General features: G+C 40.9%; 1 protein-coding gene across 1 annotated transcript in view; it reads right to left on the bottom strand.

Moving 5' to 3' along the window:
• The window catches only part of csmd2 (CUB and Sushi multiple domains 2), a 162,206-nt gene that overhangs the window by 84,266 nt on the left and 59,758 nt on the right, over positions 1-18,182 (bottom strand). Inside the window, exons 14-23 of the mRNA XM_039605940.1 lie at positions 17,330-17,468; positions 15,521-15,708; positions 13,480-13,668; positions 12,768-12,884; positions 12,117-12,332; positions 10,996-11,184; positions 9,405-9,574; positions 9,111-9,267; positions 8,725-8,916; positions 3,197-3,323 (exon numbers count right to left, since the gene is read on the bottom strand). Of these exons, the coding sequence (XP_039461874.1) occupies positions 3,197-3,323; positions 8,725-8,916; positions 9,111-9,267; positions 9,405-9,574; positions 10,996-11,184; positions 12,117-12,332; positions 12,768-12,884; positions 13,480-13,668; positions 15,521-15,708; positions 17,330-17,468 (1,684 nt within the window). The remainder of the gene's footprint in view (positions 1-3,196; positions 3,324-8,724; positions 8,917-9,110; positions 9,268-9,404; positions 9,575-10,995; positions 11,185-12,116; positions 12,333-12,767; positions 12,885-13,479; positions 13,669-15,520; positions 15,709-17,329; positions 17,469-18,182) is intronic.

Raw genomic sequence — 18,182 nt, 5'->3', positions numbered from 1 at the left:
AAGTGTCCTTTGGTATTGATGCCTTGATGTGGTGAGTTTATGGCAATGGTGAGACAGGTTTGTCACTCTAAACTCACATATGGATGCTTGTAAAGGACCCCTTTGTGTTACTTTTCAAGTGGGTAAGTGTCATGGTTACACCGTGAAAGAGCATTATTGAATAAGAAGACCCTTATCTTTTTGTCTCCAGCAGCGCAGAGGTTGGTGCACCAACACCAAATAATAGCTTGTGTTATCACTGACGCCAAATCCCTCTCCTCACATACATGTTGTGAAATCATGCCCAATCTTATCTTAAAGACCTCATAGTACCATGTCACCCCAACAGAGCACTTTGCTCTCAGACTGCAGGCTTCCTTGTGGTTCCTCGGGTATTCAAAAGTAGAAGGAGAGAGAGCTTTTAGCTTTCAGACCTTCTTATGTGTAAAGGTTAGGACACCCCTACTTTTAAGATTAGGCTTCAAACTTTCCTTTTTGATAAAGCTTATAGTTAGGACTGGATCAGGTGAGACTGAACCTTCCCTTAGTTATGTTGCTATAAGCATCGACTGCTGGGGGCTTCCCATGATGTACTGTTTCTTCTTTTTTCACCACTTTTCACTCTTTGTGTGTATACACCACTCTGCATTTAATCATGAGTTATTACTAATCTCTGGCTCTCCTCCACAACATATCTTTTGTCCCGTCTTCCTCCCATCACCCCCAACTGGAAACGGCAGATGGCTGCCCTTCTCTGACTCTGAGTCTGTCGGAAGATTCTTCCAGTTAAAAGGGAGTTTTTCCTCCCCACTGTCACCAAATGCTTGCTCATAGCAGCTTGTCTGATTGTTGTTCTTTTTCTGTATTATTGTAGGGTCTTTACCTTATAATACAAAGGGCCTAGAGGTGGCTGTTGTTGTGATTTGATGCTGTAAATAAGACTGAATTCAACTGAACTGAATTGAATTGACAGAACTGCAAAATTTGTTGCAGTGGGATGAGGCTGACCACATTTATTTTCTTCTCAGATTTATCCTTTATTCCAATTATAGCACTGATGCCTTGCAAACAGTTAAAACCAAGTTCAATATCATAACTCCAATCATGTTATAAGTGACCAAATTAGAGTATATGTTTTCTTACTGAACACTGTGTTTAAGATGAACATTTACAGCTTCATTGTTAAGTTTACTATGTGGTCTGCAGCAGTAACCACTGAATGTTACCTCAGTAAAATGGCTCATTGCCTCCCTTATCATCGCAATTCATTTGATCTTGTTATTATCTCTTCATGCCTATAATCCACTCTTTCCCTCCTACCTATACTTTCCTTCCATCAACGACCCCAGGTAAACCTGTCTCTAGGCTTTATATATGTAAGCTGTCACTCAGCACAACTTCTGGTCTCTCACACATACTCAGTACAGTTTGATTAGTGTGCTACCTTCAGCTACACCACTTGATACACAAGGAATCCCTGGGCTAATGCATTGCAAATTCCTCTCAATAATGAATTTCATGCGTAGGATCAAAGACATGAGCCGGAGCATACCTTCTAGAGGAATGCCAGGGAGCCAGAGGAAGGGACGACACTAATGAACCTAAACTAGCAATCATGAGGGACCTGGGAATGTCAGATGTTCAAGATATGCAGCGGCATTCACACATACACAAATCTACGATGATGACATGCGGAACGATGTGACGTTATGCAAAATGATAAAAACGTACATACTATGCAGGTTTGGTCTTTTTAAAGACATGTTTGCATTGTTTGGGTTGGAAAATGGATATGAATGAAATACTAACCAAACAAAAACACAGAAGTCCTGAAACAAGGAAGAGTAGCACGATTAAAAGTGACACATTAAAAGGATTAACACTACTGGAAAACCTCTGCTGTTGTGTTTGGGTGAGTGTTGTTGTCTATATTTGTGACTAGATATTACTCCTCATCAGTTATGATTTATTTCAATTCAAATATACTGGAATACAGAGGCACACATCAAATAACAGTGTAGCGCATATATAAACATGCATTAGGCATGACATACATTATTATGATGAGTATGAGATCTTGTAGTGGAAGTTAATCCAATTAGTGATGAGAGATCATAGCTCTCCCACTTGAACCTTTTATTGTGTGCCTATGGATTTAGGGGATTCTCCCAGAGGCTGAGGTACACTGTGCCATGAGGCTTACAAGCTTATTTTATCAGATTTAACTGATGCTCCATCACAGCACACTGATCCAGTTATTCAGTACTACTCTGAATAAATGATGCATTTCTATACCATTCTATATATCTATATTTCTATACCATTATATGTATGTATATAATATATACATACATATAATGGTATACACACACACACACACACACACACACACACACACACACATATATGTACATATATATATATATATATATGTACACAATTTTAAGACTTTGTAAGGACCAGATGATTTTTTCCCCCTGAGATATAAAACCTTAGAATTTAAAGAGAATGCACTTTCTTTTTACCATGACCATGGCTTTAACATCCTAATGACTTCATCATGTGTAAAATGTTTTGTTGTGACACTGCAGATTGGCTCAAAAGAACTCAGTAAACTCTTGCGCAATCTTACATTTATAAGAACACAAATTGAGTGATTAAACAAACACACACAAGCCTGAAGGTGTTTCTCTTTCCTCCAAGGGCAAGAGTAATGGCTACGAATTGAATTATGGAGGTAAGACGAGGTGAGGCGAGGTAAAGAAGAGCAAATAGTTTCATTAACAGCATGACAACACCAGGGGGTGAAATGATGAAAATACTGAATATAGAACTTGAATTTCTATTGATCAAAAGTGCAAAAGTATCAAACAAGGAATCTACCAAAACCAATACAACCTGCAAGATCTTTCTCTCAAAAACTCAGAGCGCTTGACTTTCTTTTTTTGTAGTCTGAAACCTTTAGACTCAGAGGAGGCATTCCCTTTCAACCAGTTGTAACTCAGCTATTGGCCAACAGTAGCTCACTGAAGATTGATTACACAGCAGCCTGTGAAAGTGATGAATACCACTGCAAAAGGGGGGTGGGCTAAATTGGAAGTATATTGAAAGGTGGTAGATTGAACGAAAGCCTGTAAAAAAACAATGTAATCAGAAAACTAGACGAAGAGCAAAAACAAAAATAAAAAAAAAAGAAACCAAAGACTGTTGTTCAGACCTTATAGTGCTTCCTGGGGCCGCCTCAATGGTCCACATGCAGTGCAGGTTGTGCTCATATGGTGCCGGGTAGCCCGGAGAGAGGACACGACCGGAAGGCTCGTCTTTGATGGTGCCACCACACTCGGCTGAAAAGTAGAGTGAAAGCAGCGAGGGGGAATAAAAGAAGTTAATAATGATTGCTACAACAAAGGTTAACATACCTAACAGACCAAAAGTTGCATTACTGCACTTCCAGTAACGTACAGCTCATCGCTTCCCTCTCATCATTATTAATTATTGACATAGCAATCAAATCCTCCAACGTGACAGACTCCATCATGTAGTCTGAAATTTGAATGATAGGAGGGAGAGCGGCCAACTCAATACACTCTGTGTCTCTTTGGCTCAGCAAAGGCAATTCACCATCTTAACCGTGATCTCATCTTGTTGCCTTTGAAAGCTGATGGAATTGTTGACTGAACAACACAATATTCAATTTATGAGACTCCAGTTCACTGCCACTTTTAAGGAAGATGCTTTGGAAAAAAAAAAGCGTTTAAGTGTGAAGAGTGTCAAACGAAAGTATAGGTGCGCAACACGATAGGCTGTGAATGACTTGCTCATCAGACGAGTGCCATTGTTATGAGTGTGTGTTTAGTACTAGTGGCTGCAGTCAGTATGATCTCTCTAGTATCATATCACAGTTCACAAAACATAACCAACATAAACTCAGTCTCTAGAAAATTGTCAACACAAAAACACATTCTGGGAAACAGCAAAGCAAAAATCAGGGCGCCAACACAATCTGTCAAGAAAAAGAGGAACAAAATAAGGTTCTTTTCCAGTAACTTAAGTAATAAAGTGCTTTCAGAAATACTATGACTGAAAAGCAATTTTCAGCCCTTCCTTCAATTACCACAAACTACTCTGAATGGAAAAAAAAGAAGAAGAGAAAAAATGTTTAACATCAGATTTTAAGTGTTTTTCTGTTCCCGTTTTGTGAGGCCACTCTAACTGACAAGAAGATGTCAAAAGTGGTTCGTGTTTCTTTTCCTTCCCCTGAGAGAAAAATGGATCCTTCAAACAGAAGGAAAATTGAGGTCTGGAAATCATACTGATGATGATGGTGATGATGGTCTGTGAAATCCATCAGTGACAAGTAGGCCTTGTACTTCAATACAGCAACTAAAGACAGACACGCAGGGAGAAAAACAGAGAACAGGAAGGGGGGAAAAAAAGGGGACTGACTGCAGGAGCACTTAAATTAACATAAGATTGTAGTACTTTAAAAACAGACCATCAGAGAGGGAGAAGCTGTGATTTCTCCACAAACAGACAAAAATACTTTGTTACCTTTTATGCTGCAAATATGTTATTTCTTCTAAATGCAAACAAATATCTTTCTGTCTTTCAAACCTCCTGTCAGCCTTATACAGTACATTATACACCAAACAGGCATAACATAATGGCCCACGTCCTCACTTTAGGTTTGACAGCATTTTAGTAGATAAAGGTGAATGGCTTAAACATGAATTGAGCTGCGGTTTGGGGAAGCCCTCGAAGAGGACTGGCGGCGGCTCCCGAGCCTGGCAGATCCCCATGTACTAAATAGAAGTGAAAGAATTGAAAATGGAAGAGAGAGTGGGGCACGAAAACAAGAACGAACAGCTTGTAGGACTGGGGGATCATATATAGATAAGAACCAGAGAGAGTGTGCTTGGAGTTGTGGTCCAACTCCTGAAATTCAGATACTTTATCTCCCAATATCCCATATATCATGGGATATATCAGGGAGCAAATGAAAAGTTTTTCTTGATAGTTGATGTATTAGAAACGAGGAAAATGGGCAGGGACAGCAATTTGAGCGAGTTTGACCAAATTGTGATAGCCGGACGACTGGGTCAGAGCATCTCCAACACTGCAGCTGTTCTGGAGTGTTTCTGGTCTGCGGTGCAGTATGTATCAAAAGTCACAGTGGTAAACTAATGCTGAGTGATGGAAAAAGTTCATGCTGGTTCTGATAGAAAGGTGCCAAAATAGACACAGAGCATCGCAGTTTGTTTGGGGTTGCATAGCTGCAGACCAATCTGGGTGCTCATGCTGACCTCTGTGCACTGCAAAAAGCCCCAACAATGGGTATGGACCACGGAGCAATAGAAGAACTTGGCCTAGTCTGATAAATTCTGTTTTCTTTTACATCATGTGGCTAACTGGGTGCATGTGCGTCGTTTACCTGGAAAACACCAGGGTGTACTAGCTGGCGGAGGCAGTGTGATGCTTTGGGCAATGTTCTGCTGGGAAACCTTGGGTCGAGCCATCATTGTGGATGTTTCTTTGACAAACAGGTCCGATCCATGGAGGCCCCATCTCACAACTTACAGGACTTAAAGGTTCTGTCAATACCATCTAGGTGCCAGATACCACAGCACACCTTCACGGGTCTAGTGGAGTCCATGTCTCAACATGTGATGGCTGTTATAGCAGCAAAACGGGGACCAGCATAATATTAGGCAGGTGGTTATAATGTTATCCCTGACTGGTGTACATTTAAGTATCAACGATAACCATAGTTAAAAGTTTCTTAAAAACATTAAGAAACAGAATAATATACACATACAGATAATATAAAGAGTATTTCCTTCATTATAGAAAAAAAATATTTGACAAACATGTCAAAGATTAAAAATAGAGGTAAAGTGCAAAAAAATAAAAATATGAACATATCATTCTTCACACTCCTGCTGAGGCTTTCAGTCTGTTTTCAAGCTTTTCCTACCTCTTGTGCTTTTTTTGTGCTGAAGAAAACTCGCTGTTTCATGGATTGAAAAGGCAGTGATCTATCACAGTAAGACAAAGCCATCTCCTTCTTCTTGCCTTATGACCTAAGAAACTACTGCTCAATGCTGCCATAGCAGTATAACTCCCCGAACCACTCTACCCCTTCAATCTCTGCCTCCACATTCATCAAAGTTCAGCTCAGCGTCTCTTCCTTTTGTCTCAGCGTCTAGTCTTAGTGGTTTTATTATTTCCTTTTTTTTTCCACAATGCTTTTTCAGGATGATCACAAATGAAACCCATGAAGTCATGTTGCTGCTTTGCAAATATGGAATTTCTCTCTCTCTAGTTTTCTGTATAGTGGGTTATCATTTTTTGAATGACATTAGATGTGCACAAATAATTCGAACACAACAATAATAACATCCCGGTGTCCACATCGGAGCTTCTGTGTGAGATTCAACCTTGCAAATTTCTTCTTCTATGACTTTCAGTATACACCAGACTCTCCCCCACTTTTTTTTAACTCCGTTCTCCTTCCTGGCCCTTCCCGCTATACCCTTCCCATCTGTGCTCGGTGTGTCCTCACTGCGAGAAAATAATCCCACCATTACAAGCAGAAACAGTCCCTCATCTGCTCCTAAATTCACTCCGGATCTTAAGCTATCATCTGCAGTGAAAGGAGCATCGGGAGGACAAACGTGTTCGGGGAAATACAGTTTGGCGAACGTTGTTTATATCCAGACATGAAATTACCTGTCAGTTTGGTTCGGAAAGGGAGCAGAGCAATACTATTCTAATCACCTTGGCTGATGTCAAAGAACACCTGTCTCCCTGGTTTTCTTCGTGAGTTTCTAAGAAACTGTCAAAATGTCACCTGGGAGAATGTCCAAAAAATGGCTCTGGGTGGGTTAGCATGATACTATATATATATGTCTGTGTGCCAGAATATATGCATACAGTGTCTGCGGTGGCTGGCGACAAGTGACAGGTGACTTGTAGATGAGCTCTGAAAATAAAATAGAGGGGTCTATCTTCTGCTAAACTTTCATGGAGAAATTATCTCCATCAAACACATTTCTGAAAGTCTTTAGAGTACAGACGGGGGGTTAAAACCTTGCTTCCTGGGCTCAGGGTTGCTGCTGATATAGAGTCTTTTTTTAGAAAAACAAAAAAAAACAGAGTGAAAGGGGGGAATTTGCAATCATGATGCAATATGAATATAAAAAGAAAAAATAGAGCACAGTCATTTTGGATGAGATAATGCACTGAATTGCTGGGAAAGCAACCAAATGGATGCCCCAGAATAGCAGCGCTAAAACAAACCACAGAGCTTTTTTTCCAAACCTGCACTGGTATATTCACATTGTTATTAGGAAGAGGAACTAGGTCATACATCAGCTAAAAAAACTGAAGCCGGCTTGGATTAGCCGTGCAAACTATAAAGAAAACACAGATAAATGCTGTAATATATGAGGATGCAACACATAATGCTACTTTAACGGGAAATCTTTGCCTGATTTTAATACAATATATTGTAACAAATAGCAATGGAAGAAAAGGGAATTACACACTGATGAAAGACATGATACCATAGACTGATGTAAAAGTATGTGATACTACGCAACATGTCATGCTCTTACACACTGCACTTGAATATGGAAACATATATATATTTATATTATACGGCATTATAGGTCCACTTCACCACATTTCTGAGACAGTTTTAGTTTGTTCACTCCAGATCACTCAATCATGTCTGTCATTACAAACTTTTACTAAATACATTTGTTTAAATAGCTGTTTTTTTTTTACTTCTTGTTGCTCAAATAACTTGTTTACGTCCCTGAAATTCTCCCAATATCTCACAGACCACTGAAGCTGAGATACAGCTCTGATGACTCCTAACAATATTAGGACTGAGTTGGAACTATTTTAATACAAATCACAATATTTTCCTAAAGTTTACCAAGTAATCTTGGTCGCTAAACTAACGTGGCTTCAGGGGTGGCTTTGGCTCACGAGGTACAGTAGGTCACCCACTGATCGAAAGGTTGTTGATTTGATCCCTGGTTGCTCCAGTCTGCATGTCAAAGTATCATTTTCCAAGATATTAAACTTGAAGTCACTTTTACTGTGTTGAATGGAGTGTATATGCTAGATAGAAAGAACTCAGAGGTAGAAAAAATGTGCTTGTATGAATGCAAGTGTGAATGAGGCATGTTGTATAAAGCACTTTGAGTGCTCGACTAAGAAAGTGCTATTTAAGAAACAGTCCATTTACCATTTAACCAGCGAGTGAAAGTGAAAATAAAAAGGAAGGGCAAACATCCCTCCTAAAAATAACAACATCCCCCCAAAAAACTTTACCTACAAATGAAACAAACAGTCTTCTAGAGGGCAAACAAGTGACCGGCATCGCTTTAACTTATCTCTCTATGTCCATCATTGCTATGTCTGGTACTTCATGACACCGGCACCAAAGGACACTTTGTGTGCATCTGTGCAACAGCAACAGTGTCTGACAGAGAGCAGTTTTTTAAGCCTTAGTTATTTTATTTTTGCATTGAAGTACGTAATTATTCATGTATGCAACAGTGGAATTTAGCATGTTAAGATGTCAAAAACCTGTGTTTAAAAAAAACAAAACAAAACAAACTTAATAAAATGCAGTGCAAATCTAAGCAGAGCACCCAGTCGGCTAAAGTCTTTGCTGTCTCAAAACTTCACACTTTAAAAATCTGGATCCAAATTCAAGACGATCATACTCACCAACACAGAGTGGAAGGGGGCTGTCCCAAGCCCTCCTTTCACCCCTCAGGCAGGTGAGCACCTCAGGACCTTTCAGGGTGTAGCCCGGGTCACAGCTGTAAGACACGGTGCTCCCTGCAAAATGACCCTTGTCCTCTCGCTTGTACCCAAACTGGGGAACACCTGGATCCTCACATTTCACGAGCTCAAAACCTTTAGCAGAGAGCGAGAGGTAAAAAAGAGGCAAATTCGGACAGAGAAGGAAGAAAGAATCGTTGTGCTTTTAATGCGCCAAAGGCAACAAAGAGAAAATTGGAAAAAAGCAAGCACAAACTACACTCAAAAGGCTCTGAATAAAAAAAAAAAAGTACATTGTATTTGTGTGTACAACAGAGCAAGTTACTTACTGGTGAAGTGTAGTTCAAAGCCTTTACTGGTGTTATCCGCATTGCTGATGAACTCGAGCCACATAGAGCTGGAGGTGGAGTTCAGGGTTGTGTCTAGCAGCTCGTTGCCTGTAAACACCCCCAGCAGGCGAGCCTTATTACTGCTTCCATCAAAGACCTGGACGGAAAAGAGAGAGAGTGAGAGAGAGAGTGGGAGGAAGTATTGGAATTAGGAGAACCAGGTGCGCGCACGCAGATATGCTAACAAGGCGTCATACAGACACGGGGAGGATACAACTCCCACCACCCTCTCACTTTGAGTATGTCATCCTCCTCCAGTCTGAAATCCCGTGCCCGTAGCTGTATGCCTTTGCCAGGCTGCGTCTGGATGGAGTAGATGCATTCGTGGTTGTTGCCGTAGTAACCGGGGTAGTTGGGTGAGAGCAGCACCCCTTGCATGCCAGTCACGGATGAACCACATTCAGCTAGAGAAAAAGTAAGAGAGCAGAGCCAGACAGACATAGAGAGAGAGAGAGGTGGTGGTGGTGGTGTTGGAGAGAGCAGAGGACATGTCAATCGCTATATGCTTGAAACTCCGAGTGTATTTATTCATGCTGTCATGCGCGGGGAGACGGGAGAGGTGATGGGGAGAGGAATATGGTCACTGACTAAACCTGAATGTTGAGTGGCACATCATCATAATCACACTGCAATCTGAATATGATTAACACTAATTTCAGCTCTATCTGAAAATTACTTTTTCTGAATCACATCAGGGGGGAAACTGGGGGGAAGACAAAGTTTTCTATTTAAAAAAATGGCAGTCAGAATTTAAATGGCCACAAAGGCACCCTCCTTTTTTAACTTTGAGAATGCACCCAAGTAAGATAAGGTAAGGTGATGGGGCTGTCTTGGAGGCATGTGGAGAAGAATCAAGTTTCTAAAATGAGGTTGAGAGTGATAGCAGTATGAAAATATCAAAATGTGTCTCCAGTGCCATCCTTCAAAGACCTGAATTCATCTAGAGGGCAAACCGAAAACCAGCAGCCAAAGCTTCAGACAACTAAACAGAAAGCAGAGCGAGTAGGTTTTTGTCAGGAAATCGACTGACCTACTTTACACACGCCTAAACTCCGGGAGCAAACATTTAGAAACAAATCAGGTATTAACCGAAATGCACTATGACGTCACCATCACGGTATTCACTCGAGTCTAATTGCTCGTTTTCAGCAGCGTGTTAAATTATAATATCTGCGGTTCCAATTACGTTCCGAGTTTAGACACAAAAAATAAATTGAATGTGCAAATAAAGTAATTCGTGCAGTTTCCAGTGTTTCCACATTAAGTTCCATTTTAATGGTGCTTTTAGTTTATTAAAAGCTGCCACGCTGAGGACAAACACAAGTAGGTCAACGATTGCCATGGTCACTGATGTACCTATCATTATCGTTACGAGCATTAGGATGAATTCATTTTCACATCAGAGCCTAAATGCCCATTAAGGTTTGCTGCATCACAGAATCAACACACTGACCTAAATCTTCGCAGTCTGACCCAACATGTTTCACATGCATTAGCAACAAGCGCCATCAATAATTAACATATTTAAGCTGTTTAATGCTGTCCTCATTAGAACTGTGGCACTATGTAATTTGGACAAAGTAAAAAAAAAGCTCTGTTTCTGGGAAACTATCCAACGAAGAGACAAAACTTGTGTGTATGGAGGGATGATAATGAGGAGATATGAAAGGGGAATGCCTCACTGTCTAACGTGACTGACACTTCTGTACATTTCTTAATTGTGGGGGTGTGTGGAAGGCTAATGTGCTGGCATGGCATTGGGAGATTAGAGAGGTGGAGAGGCGGGGAAGTGACAAAAGCCAAAATAAAGCATGTGACCACCTACCAACACACCTTGGCAGAGGGGAGCTCCACACCCGCCTCCTGCCCCCTAAGCAGACCACCCTCGCTGGACCCTCTAGTCGGTAACCTGGGAAACAAGAGAAGATGAGGGCATCGCCCACTCCGTACTGCAATCCCTTTCTGGTGCTGTAGGGTGGAATTCCAGGATCTTCGCACGGCTCCAAATCATACTCTGGAAAATAGAAAGAAAAAAGTATGAATCTTCAGCAACGGCAAATAAAGAAAGTGTAATAACAGTTTTGTCGGTGTGGGGCTTTTATCTGTGATGTGTAAACGTGTGAAACGGGCTAATTAAGACTTCTGTCATGCTACGAAAGTTAAGAAAATATTTCAAAAAGTAAAAGAGGGCTAAACCTTCTGAAATATGACACTTTTCTTCTAAACCCAAGTTCACGTCTAAGGATCAGAAGCCCATATGTCATTTATTAAGATTATTCAAGCAGAGCCTTCAAAGGGACTTTGCAAGTAATGAAACCATTCCAAACATTAAATCTTTCGTCCATTCAGCCACTGATAAGAATTCACACTTGCTATTTTAAGCCATCAATAACAGCTCATTAGATTTTATAAGAATCTCTTTCTTCGGCGTCCTAATGTTCAAATCTAGAAATGCTGTGAGAACAAAGGAGGCAAATTATGCTCTCAGTAGGTAAAGGGTCATTAGTGCTCGTTTCTACTTTATTCATTTAAAATTAGTCAGTTTTTTGGTGTTAACTATTCATTCTTGAATACATCTAATCACAGATTTCCAGAGGACTGTTTGTATCAATAACTTTTTCAGAAAACTTAATTATTAAAAAATACATGAATAAATACACGATTAATGTTCTAAAGCAGGGATTTTACGTTCTGGGGCACATGCAGCCCACTTTGATCTTAACAAGGCCGAACCAGACCGGTGAAAGTACACGATAAATGAGTAGGATTACAGAAACAGTGCTGATAATTCATAGCTGACTGTCCTATATCTATCTGATATGGCATATGTTTTCATTCATTCGCAGAAAACATACTTTTTTAAAATTGTGAAATCAAACAAAAAAACAAAAAACAGACACCCTTGTTCAGAAGGCTTTAAATCCGTAAAACTAAATTTAGTCTCACCAGAGAAGGTGATGTTGAATCCCTCGTACGAAACGGAAAAGTCAGACAGGAAGCGGATCTGTGCTGTGTAGTTTCCAAACAGCCCTGCGCTGAGAGGCGGAGGCAAAGTGGAGCCCGTCAGCCTCCAAAGTGGCTGAGAGAAGCTGCCGTTCTCTGTCACCAATAAATGGTCGTGAGGGCTCTCAAGGTGGAAGGTGTGGAAGGTGAACTGGACACCTGAATACGAGGAGATGAAAGAGCCATCGTTTAAATGTGTGTGTGTTTTTTTTACCTTTACATAACTTCTGTATACGTAATAATAAACATCATATACATGATAATCATGAAGGTGGGAAAAAAAACATTGAAAACACAATATTTTCTATATCATTATACATACAGTACAAATTCCCTATCCTTTTCCAAACACATCTGCACCTGTGCAGATAAAGCATCTGCAAATAAGGCTCAGTCAGTTTGATATGAGTGCTCGACCAAAGGCTGGAGAATCATCCCATGGCGCTGTAGCCTTAGGCCAGCCTCTCAGCAGCCCGGTCTTACAAAGACAGCTTGTTCGGCAAAATAAAAAGGCCACTCAGTAGAGGGAAATGACATTGTAACAGAAATTGAATTTGACTGCCGCATGTGTCGACACAGAATTTCTCTGCTAACCTTTGCCATGGGAGGTCTCGATTATCCACGTGCAGTTCAGGTTATGCGGGTAAAAGTCTGGGAAGCCGGGAGACAAGATGGTGCCGGCGTTGCCCTGGATGTAACCTCCACACAATGCTGGCGACGCGGGACGAATGGAAACGGTGGAAGATGGATGAAGGAGAGAGGTGAGTGCAGAAGCAAAATCAGAGAGGACACGAAGACAGAAATAACGTTCCCCGCAAATAAATAAATAAATGCTAAAACCGTCTGTGCAATTCCAATGTGGACGAATGCATTTTACAAGAGGTGCCCTTCAAGATGGCACACAAAAAGACCGAGTGGATGTTATCAATATCATTACAGAGAGGATGGGAGAATCAATACTGTCCTTAAATATAAAAGCATTTACAGACGAGGAAAAAGGGAAACATCAAAGGGTATGTTCACTGCCGCACATATAAAACATTTCTGATGAAATGAAGCAGAAACTTTTAAAGTCTAAAACAAGAGTCCTTGAAAGAAATGTTATCGTCTCATATGGATTTTATAATAACTCAGGAATATATAGCTATTTAAATGTGATGCAATATGAAGCAAAGTGCTTAAAATGATTTCTCATGTTTTATCTCTAACAACACACAACAATGACTTTAGCTTTAATCCCATTTATGAGTAGAGAGAAATCTGGCAGGGGGACCATTCATTTCTAGGTCAATATTATGGAACGTACCATCACAGCTAGGCAGGGGGCGACTCCACTGAAAATTGGGTTCACATTCTAATGGCTCAGAGTCACTAAGTGTGTACCCTGCGTCGCAACTAAATGTCACCAAAGCTCCAACGTAGAAGTCGTTCCCGTGTCGCTGCCCGTTGACGGGGATGCCAGGATCCACGCAGTGATCTGATTGTAGCTGCAGGGCTGCAGAGTGAAGGGAAAACAATGAGGAAATGACATTTGATCAGAGGCAGACACAAAAGGCTCAGAATTCACCTGCAAGTGTAATTGTCATAACGGGTTACGTGGAGGTCAACAAATGTTAAAGGGGAGTTTACTTTTATCAAGCGATTCTTATAAATAATTCAAACGAATATCATTTTTCCACAGAAATGAACCAATAAGAAGTTTTGAAAGTACTTTTCCGCTCCACCTCGCGCGGTGAAGTTGTGCTTATAGTGAATTATTGAAGCTTTGCAAAGATTTAGCCACAGAGAAAGTGGAAAAGGTTACCAGTATATGCTGCAAAGGTGGGAATGAGGCTAGGCAGAAATGTGTGAGTGTGAAACCATGGGAGTGTAAATACAGTCTTGAGCTTGGCAATATGTCAGGGCAGAAATATATGAAAGAAAAACCCATTTTCTTTCTGATTATACGTATTCTAATAACAGTGGCATCATGGTGAATTTACATTTACGTCTACAGCCAAGACTGAATAGCTTTCACACGTGCAGTACAGAGAATAGATTACCCAATCTACAGTCAGGGAAACAATTATTTGATCTCATGGTGAATTTGAACGTTTCCCTACTTCCAAAGAAACAAACAGTCTCTAATTCTTATGGTAGTTTCATTATAATGGAGAGAGACAGAATATCAACACTGCATAAAGGTTATTTAAATCGATTTCCACGTCATTGAGTGAAATACGTATTCGATCAAAAAACATGACTTAATACTTGGCGAAGAAACCCTTGTTGGCGAACAGTCAGTAAGACTGTAGTTCCTGTAGTTGGTCAGCAGGTGGATTTTGGTCCACTCCTGTTTACAGAAACTTTTAGGTTTCGTGGCTGCTGCTTGGAAACTCATAGTTTCAACTCCTTCCACAGATTTTCTATAGGACTGAGGTCTGAAGACTGGCTAGGGCACTCCATGGACTTAATGTGCTTCATCTTTAACAACTCTTTTTTTCCTTGGAGATGGTTTTGGGTCAGAGTCATGCTGGAAGGTCCATCCATGACCCATCTTCAGTGTTCTGGCTCAAGGAAGGACGTTCTTGTCAATAATTTGGCCTTGTTCTTTGGTTCCTCAATTAATAGAAAAACAGCCCTCAAGCAAAATGTTTCCATCTTCATGCTTGACTGTGGGGATGGTGTTACTTGGGTCATACTCAGGATTTCTCTTCCTCCAATCACAGCAGGTGATTGGAGCTCAGTTTTGGCACTTTCTCCCTAGCCTTCTCTGAATCATTGTTCACAGGCAAACTTAAGATGGGCATGTGCATGAGGCTACTCGAGCAGGGGGACCTTGGTAGTGCTGCAAGACTTTAGTCCATTACAGTGTAGTGTGAGATCAATGGTGTTCTAGGTGATTCTGGTCCCAGGTGTAATCAGATCATTAGGAACACCACCTTTCTCATGATCATCCACACCTCATGAGGCAAGTATCGCACCAGCAGTCACTTTCTCACCAAGCTTCTTACTGATGGCCTTTGGCAGGACTACAGTTTCGTCCCTGATGTCCTTTGACAGCTCCTTGGTCTTGGTTGTAGGGGATCAAATTCATATTTCACCCAATGACATACAAATCAATTTATAATGTTTATGTATGTATTTATGTGTTTTCCTGGATTTGGGTTGATATTCTGCCTCTCTTCATTAAATTAGAGACATTTATTAATAAGTGAGCAAACACGGATATTCAGACATTCATCAGGGGATCAAATAATTATTCCCCCCACTGTATATGCAACAGATGTATTTCTTTTAGCGTCTGTGGTGCATAAGTGAACAAACTGCTTCCTGTGTGACTGTGTTCAAACGTGGTAGGTCCTTACTTTCATAACGTATACGGAAGCCAATGTCAGAGTGGCTCTTATCAGTGGTGAATAGGAGATACAGGAAGTTGGAGGTGCTGATCAGGAACTGGGGAACTTGCGTGCCCTGGTAACTACCAATTAGTGGTGAAGAGGGAAAACGTCCATCTCGCACCTCGAGGACATCATAGTTAACCTCGGTGCGAAACCTGAAAACACAAAACAAAGCTCTTTTTGACTGCAGCTCACAAGATCCGAGACAATACAGTATGACTTTAGTAAATGATTGTTGAAATTAATGAAATGGGAAAATAAAGAACTAAACAATCATAGTATTTGTAATATGCTAAAAATGTATACGTGAACTAGTCTGTCTTACATGAGTCTCTCAATTCAGACCTCATCATCTTCATTATTAAGTCAGATCTACAATAAATGCAAAGCTCAGTTACAAATCAGACAAAGTGGAGCCTGCCCTGGAGCTCCACACCATCACACAACAGTGACATATCCACTGGGACTTCTGTCCATTTGTTTGAAATTAAGCAGCACGGAAGCAGAATATCAAACGAATAGACTGGAGTCTGGAGGTAAGATCTGCATTAGCAGATTGTATGAAAAATAAGGTTTCTCATATTCCATAAATATATTTGCCTTCTGCTAAATTATCAGGGAAAAGAGATCAAGAGTGGACAAAGAGCTCATTTTCACTTCATGTTTTAATCTGTGCTTGACTAGCTGGATAAAACTTGATGAAATGAACAATTTGTGAAATGTCTGTGAAGGTTCTCAGTCATCCAGGTCATCGTAGTCAAAGGAGTTTTGCGAAGAAAAGCGTCTGGACTTCTTTAAGTTGCTTGAAGACGTTTCACCTCTCATCCGAGAAGCTTCTTCAGTTCACTTCTCGGATGAGAGGTGAAACGTCTTCAAGCAACTTAAAGAAGTCCAGACGCTTTTCTTCGCAAAACTCCTTTGACAACAATTTGTGAAGTAAATGAATCAATATGGACCTAACCAAAAACAGACAATGTAGAGAATCCCATCTAAAAATGTATTTTTGACATTTAGCCAGTCAGTGCAATAACAGTGGTAACTGTAGAAAAGCGAGTGATGCTGCTTTTAGAGAATCCTGAGACATTTGGCTTTGGTGGGTGTATACAGTATTTCAATAGCATGCATGTGTGTTTCTCTCTTTGTTGCCTGAGCCACTTCATCTTCAAAGCGTGAATAAATTGCTTAGTTTCAGAACCGTGTCATCTAAATGAAGCGGTTTGTGATATTTTATTGATGTTACATAAAAATTAAAGAGCAACAAACATTTACGCGCTATTCATTTTGCATGGCACGCTGTCGTGGAAGCGCTGAGGACAAGCCGGGTTAGTGAGGATGAGCCTCAGTGAAACACTGATGTAGCGTTTGATCCTACAACTGTCTCTCTCTCAAACATCAGGACAAATTACATCCACTCCCATTTCCACAGTCCCTCTTGACAGACCATCTCAACTTACATAGGCCTTTGTATTTACATTTTACAGTAATGCTTGTGTGTGTTTGCGTACTTAGGGCTTAGGATATCAAATGAAAGCATCAAACCCCTCTGAAGGACTTTAGTAAATAAAGCAGTATTATCCTGGTTGGTGGATGTGTTGAAGTGCATTAGAGCTACTGCATTACTCCGATAAAGGAAAGGCATTGGGAGAGGTTAGAGTGAGACATAACGATATAAGAACACAGTGATACAGTGAGAAGGTAAAAGCAATAAAAATCCAAGCCTGTTATGAGAAAACAGAAAGCGCTGGCACCAGAGCAGTTGCTATGTGGGTGACTCACTTGTCGAAGATGATCTTGATGGGGTAGCCTGGAGGAGCCTCAATGATCCATTCACAGTTAAGGGCCTCCTTGTATAGTTCTGGCCAGCCAGGGGAGAGGATGATTCCACTGGGAGCCTTCAGATCCCCTCCACACGGGGCTAACACAGAGAGGTGAAATGGAGGTAGAGAAAGCACAGATTAAAAAATAAAAAATGAATGCACGTCTTTCCCGGATGATGTATGACAATGCCCACAGATGTTCCCGTGCATCAGCTGGGGCTCATCCCATTTCTTTTTGCTGCCAAGGTTTATCTTATGGAAGCTGGTGACAGCGCGCTTCAAGGTTAACCGCTTCTCCTGGAACACGCGTGTCAGTGTTTTTGTGTCTGTGTGCACATGAGCATTTATTACCCATTTGTGTGCATGCATATTATTCTTCACCTACGCAGGGAGTCAGGGTTTTAAACATATCATCGAGCCCTTCTCCCATCAAAAAGACAAAATGGGACGTCTTTGATCGCTAACACAAAAGACACTTGAGTGCGCCGACCCCTCTCCTGCACCCTAATCTCTGTTACGGCTCACTTTGCCGCACCTCTCTTTAACTGCCTATCCTTAACCAGAACACACGGGCACAGTGGACGGCTTCGTTACAGTGCCAGCTCCTCGCTCCCTTTGAAGTGGAATGATTTAATCAGCCAACTCAGCATACTGAAGGACATCTATAAAACGCATTACGCTACAAACGGAGAGGTATGATAGATGGAGGAATACAAAACTGCTGTGGCACACGGGCGTGGGGTGGTGGGGGGTTGTGACATGTTTTAATAATGGTGCCTCCTTTGCGTATCACAGACAGAGAACCTGATTAA

Source organism: Oreochromis aureus, linkage group 22 (genome assembly GCF_013358895.1).
Source record: "Oreochromis aureus strain Israel breed Guangdong linkage group 22, ZZ_aureus, whole genome shotgun sequence".
NCBI classification, from domain to species: Eukaryota; Metazoa; Chordata; class Actinopteri; order Cichliformes; family Cichlidae; genus Oreochromis; species Oreochromis aureus.
The sequence above is the reverse complement of the archived record's forward strand: the minus strand, read 5'-3'. Positions and strand labels throughout refer to the sequence as shown.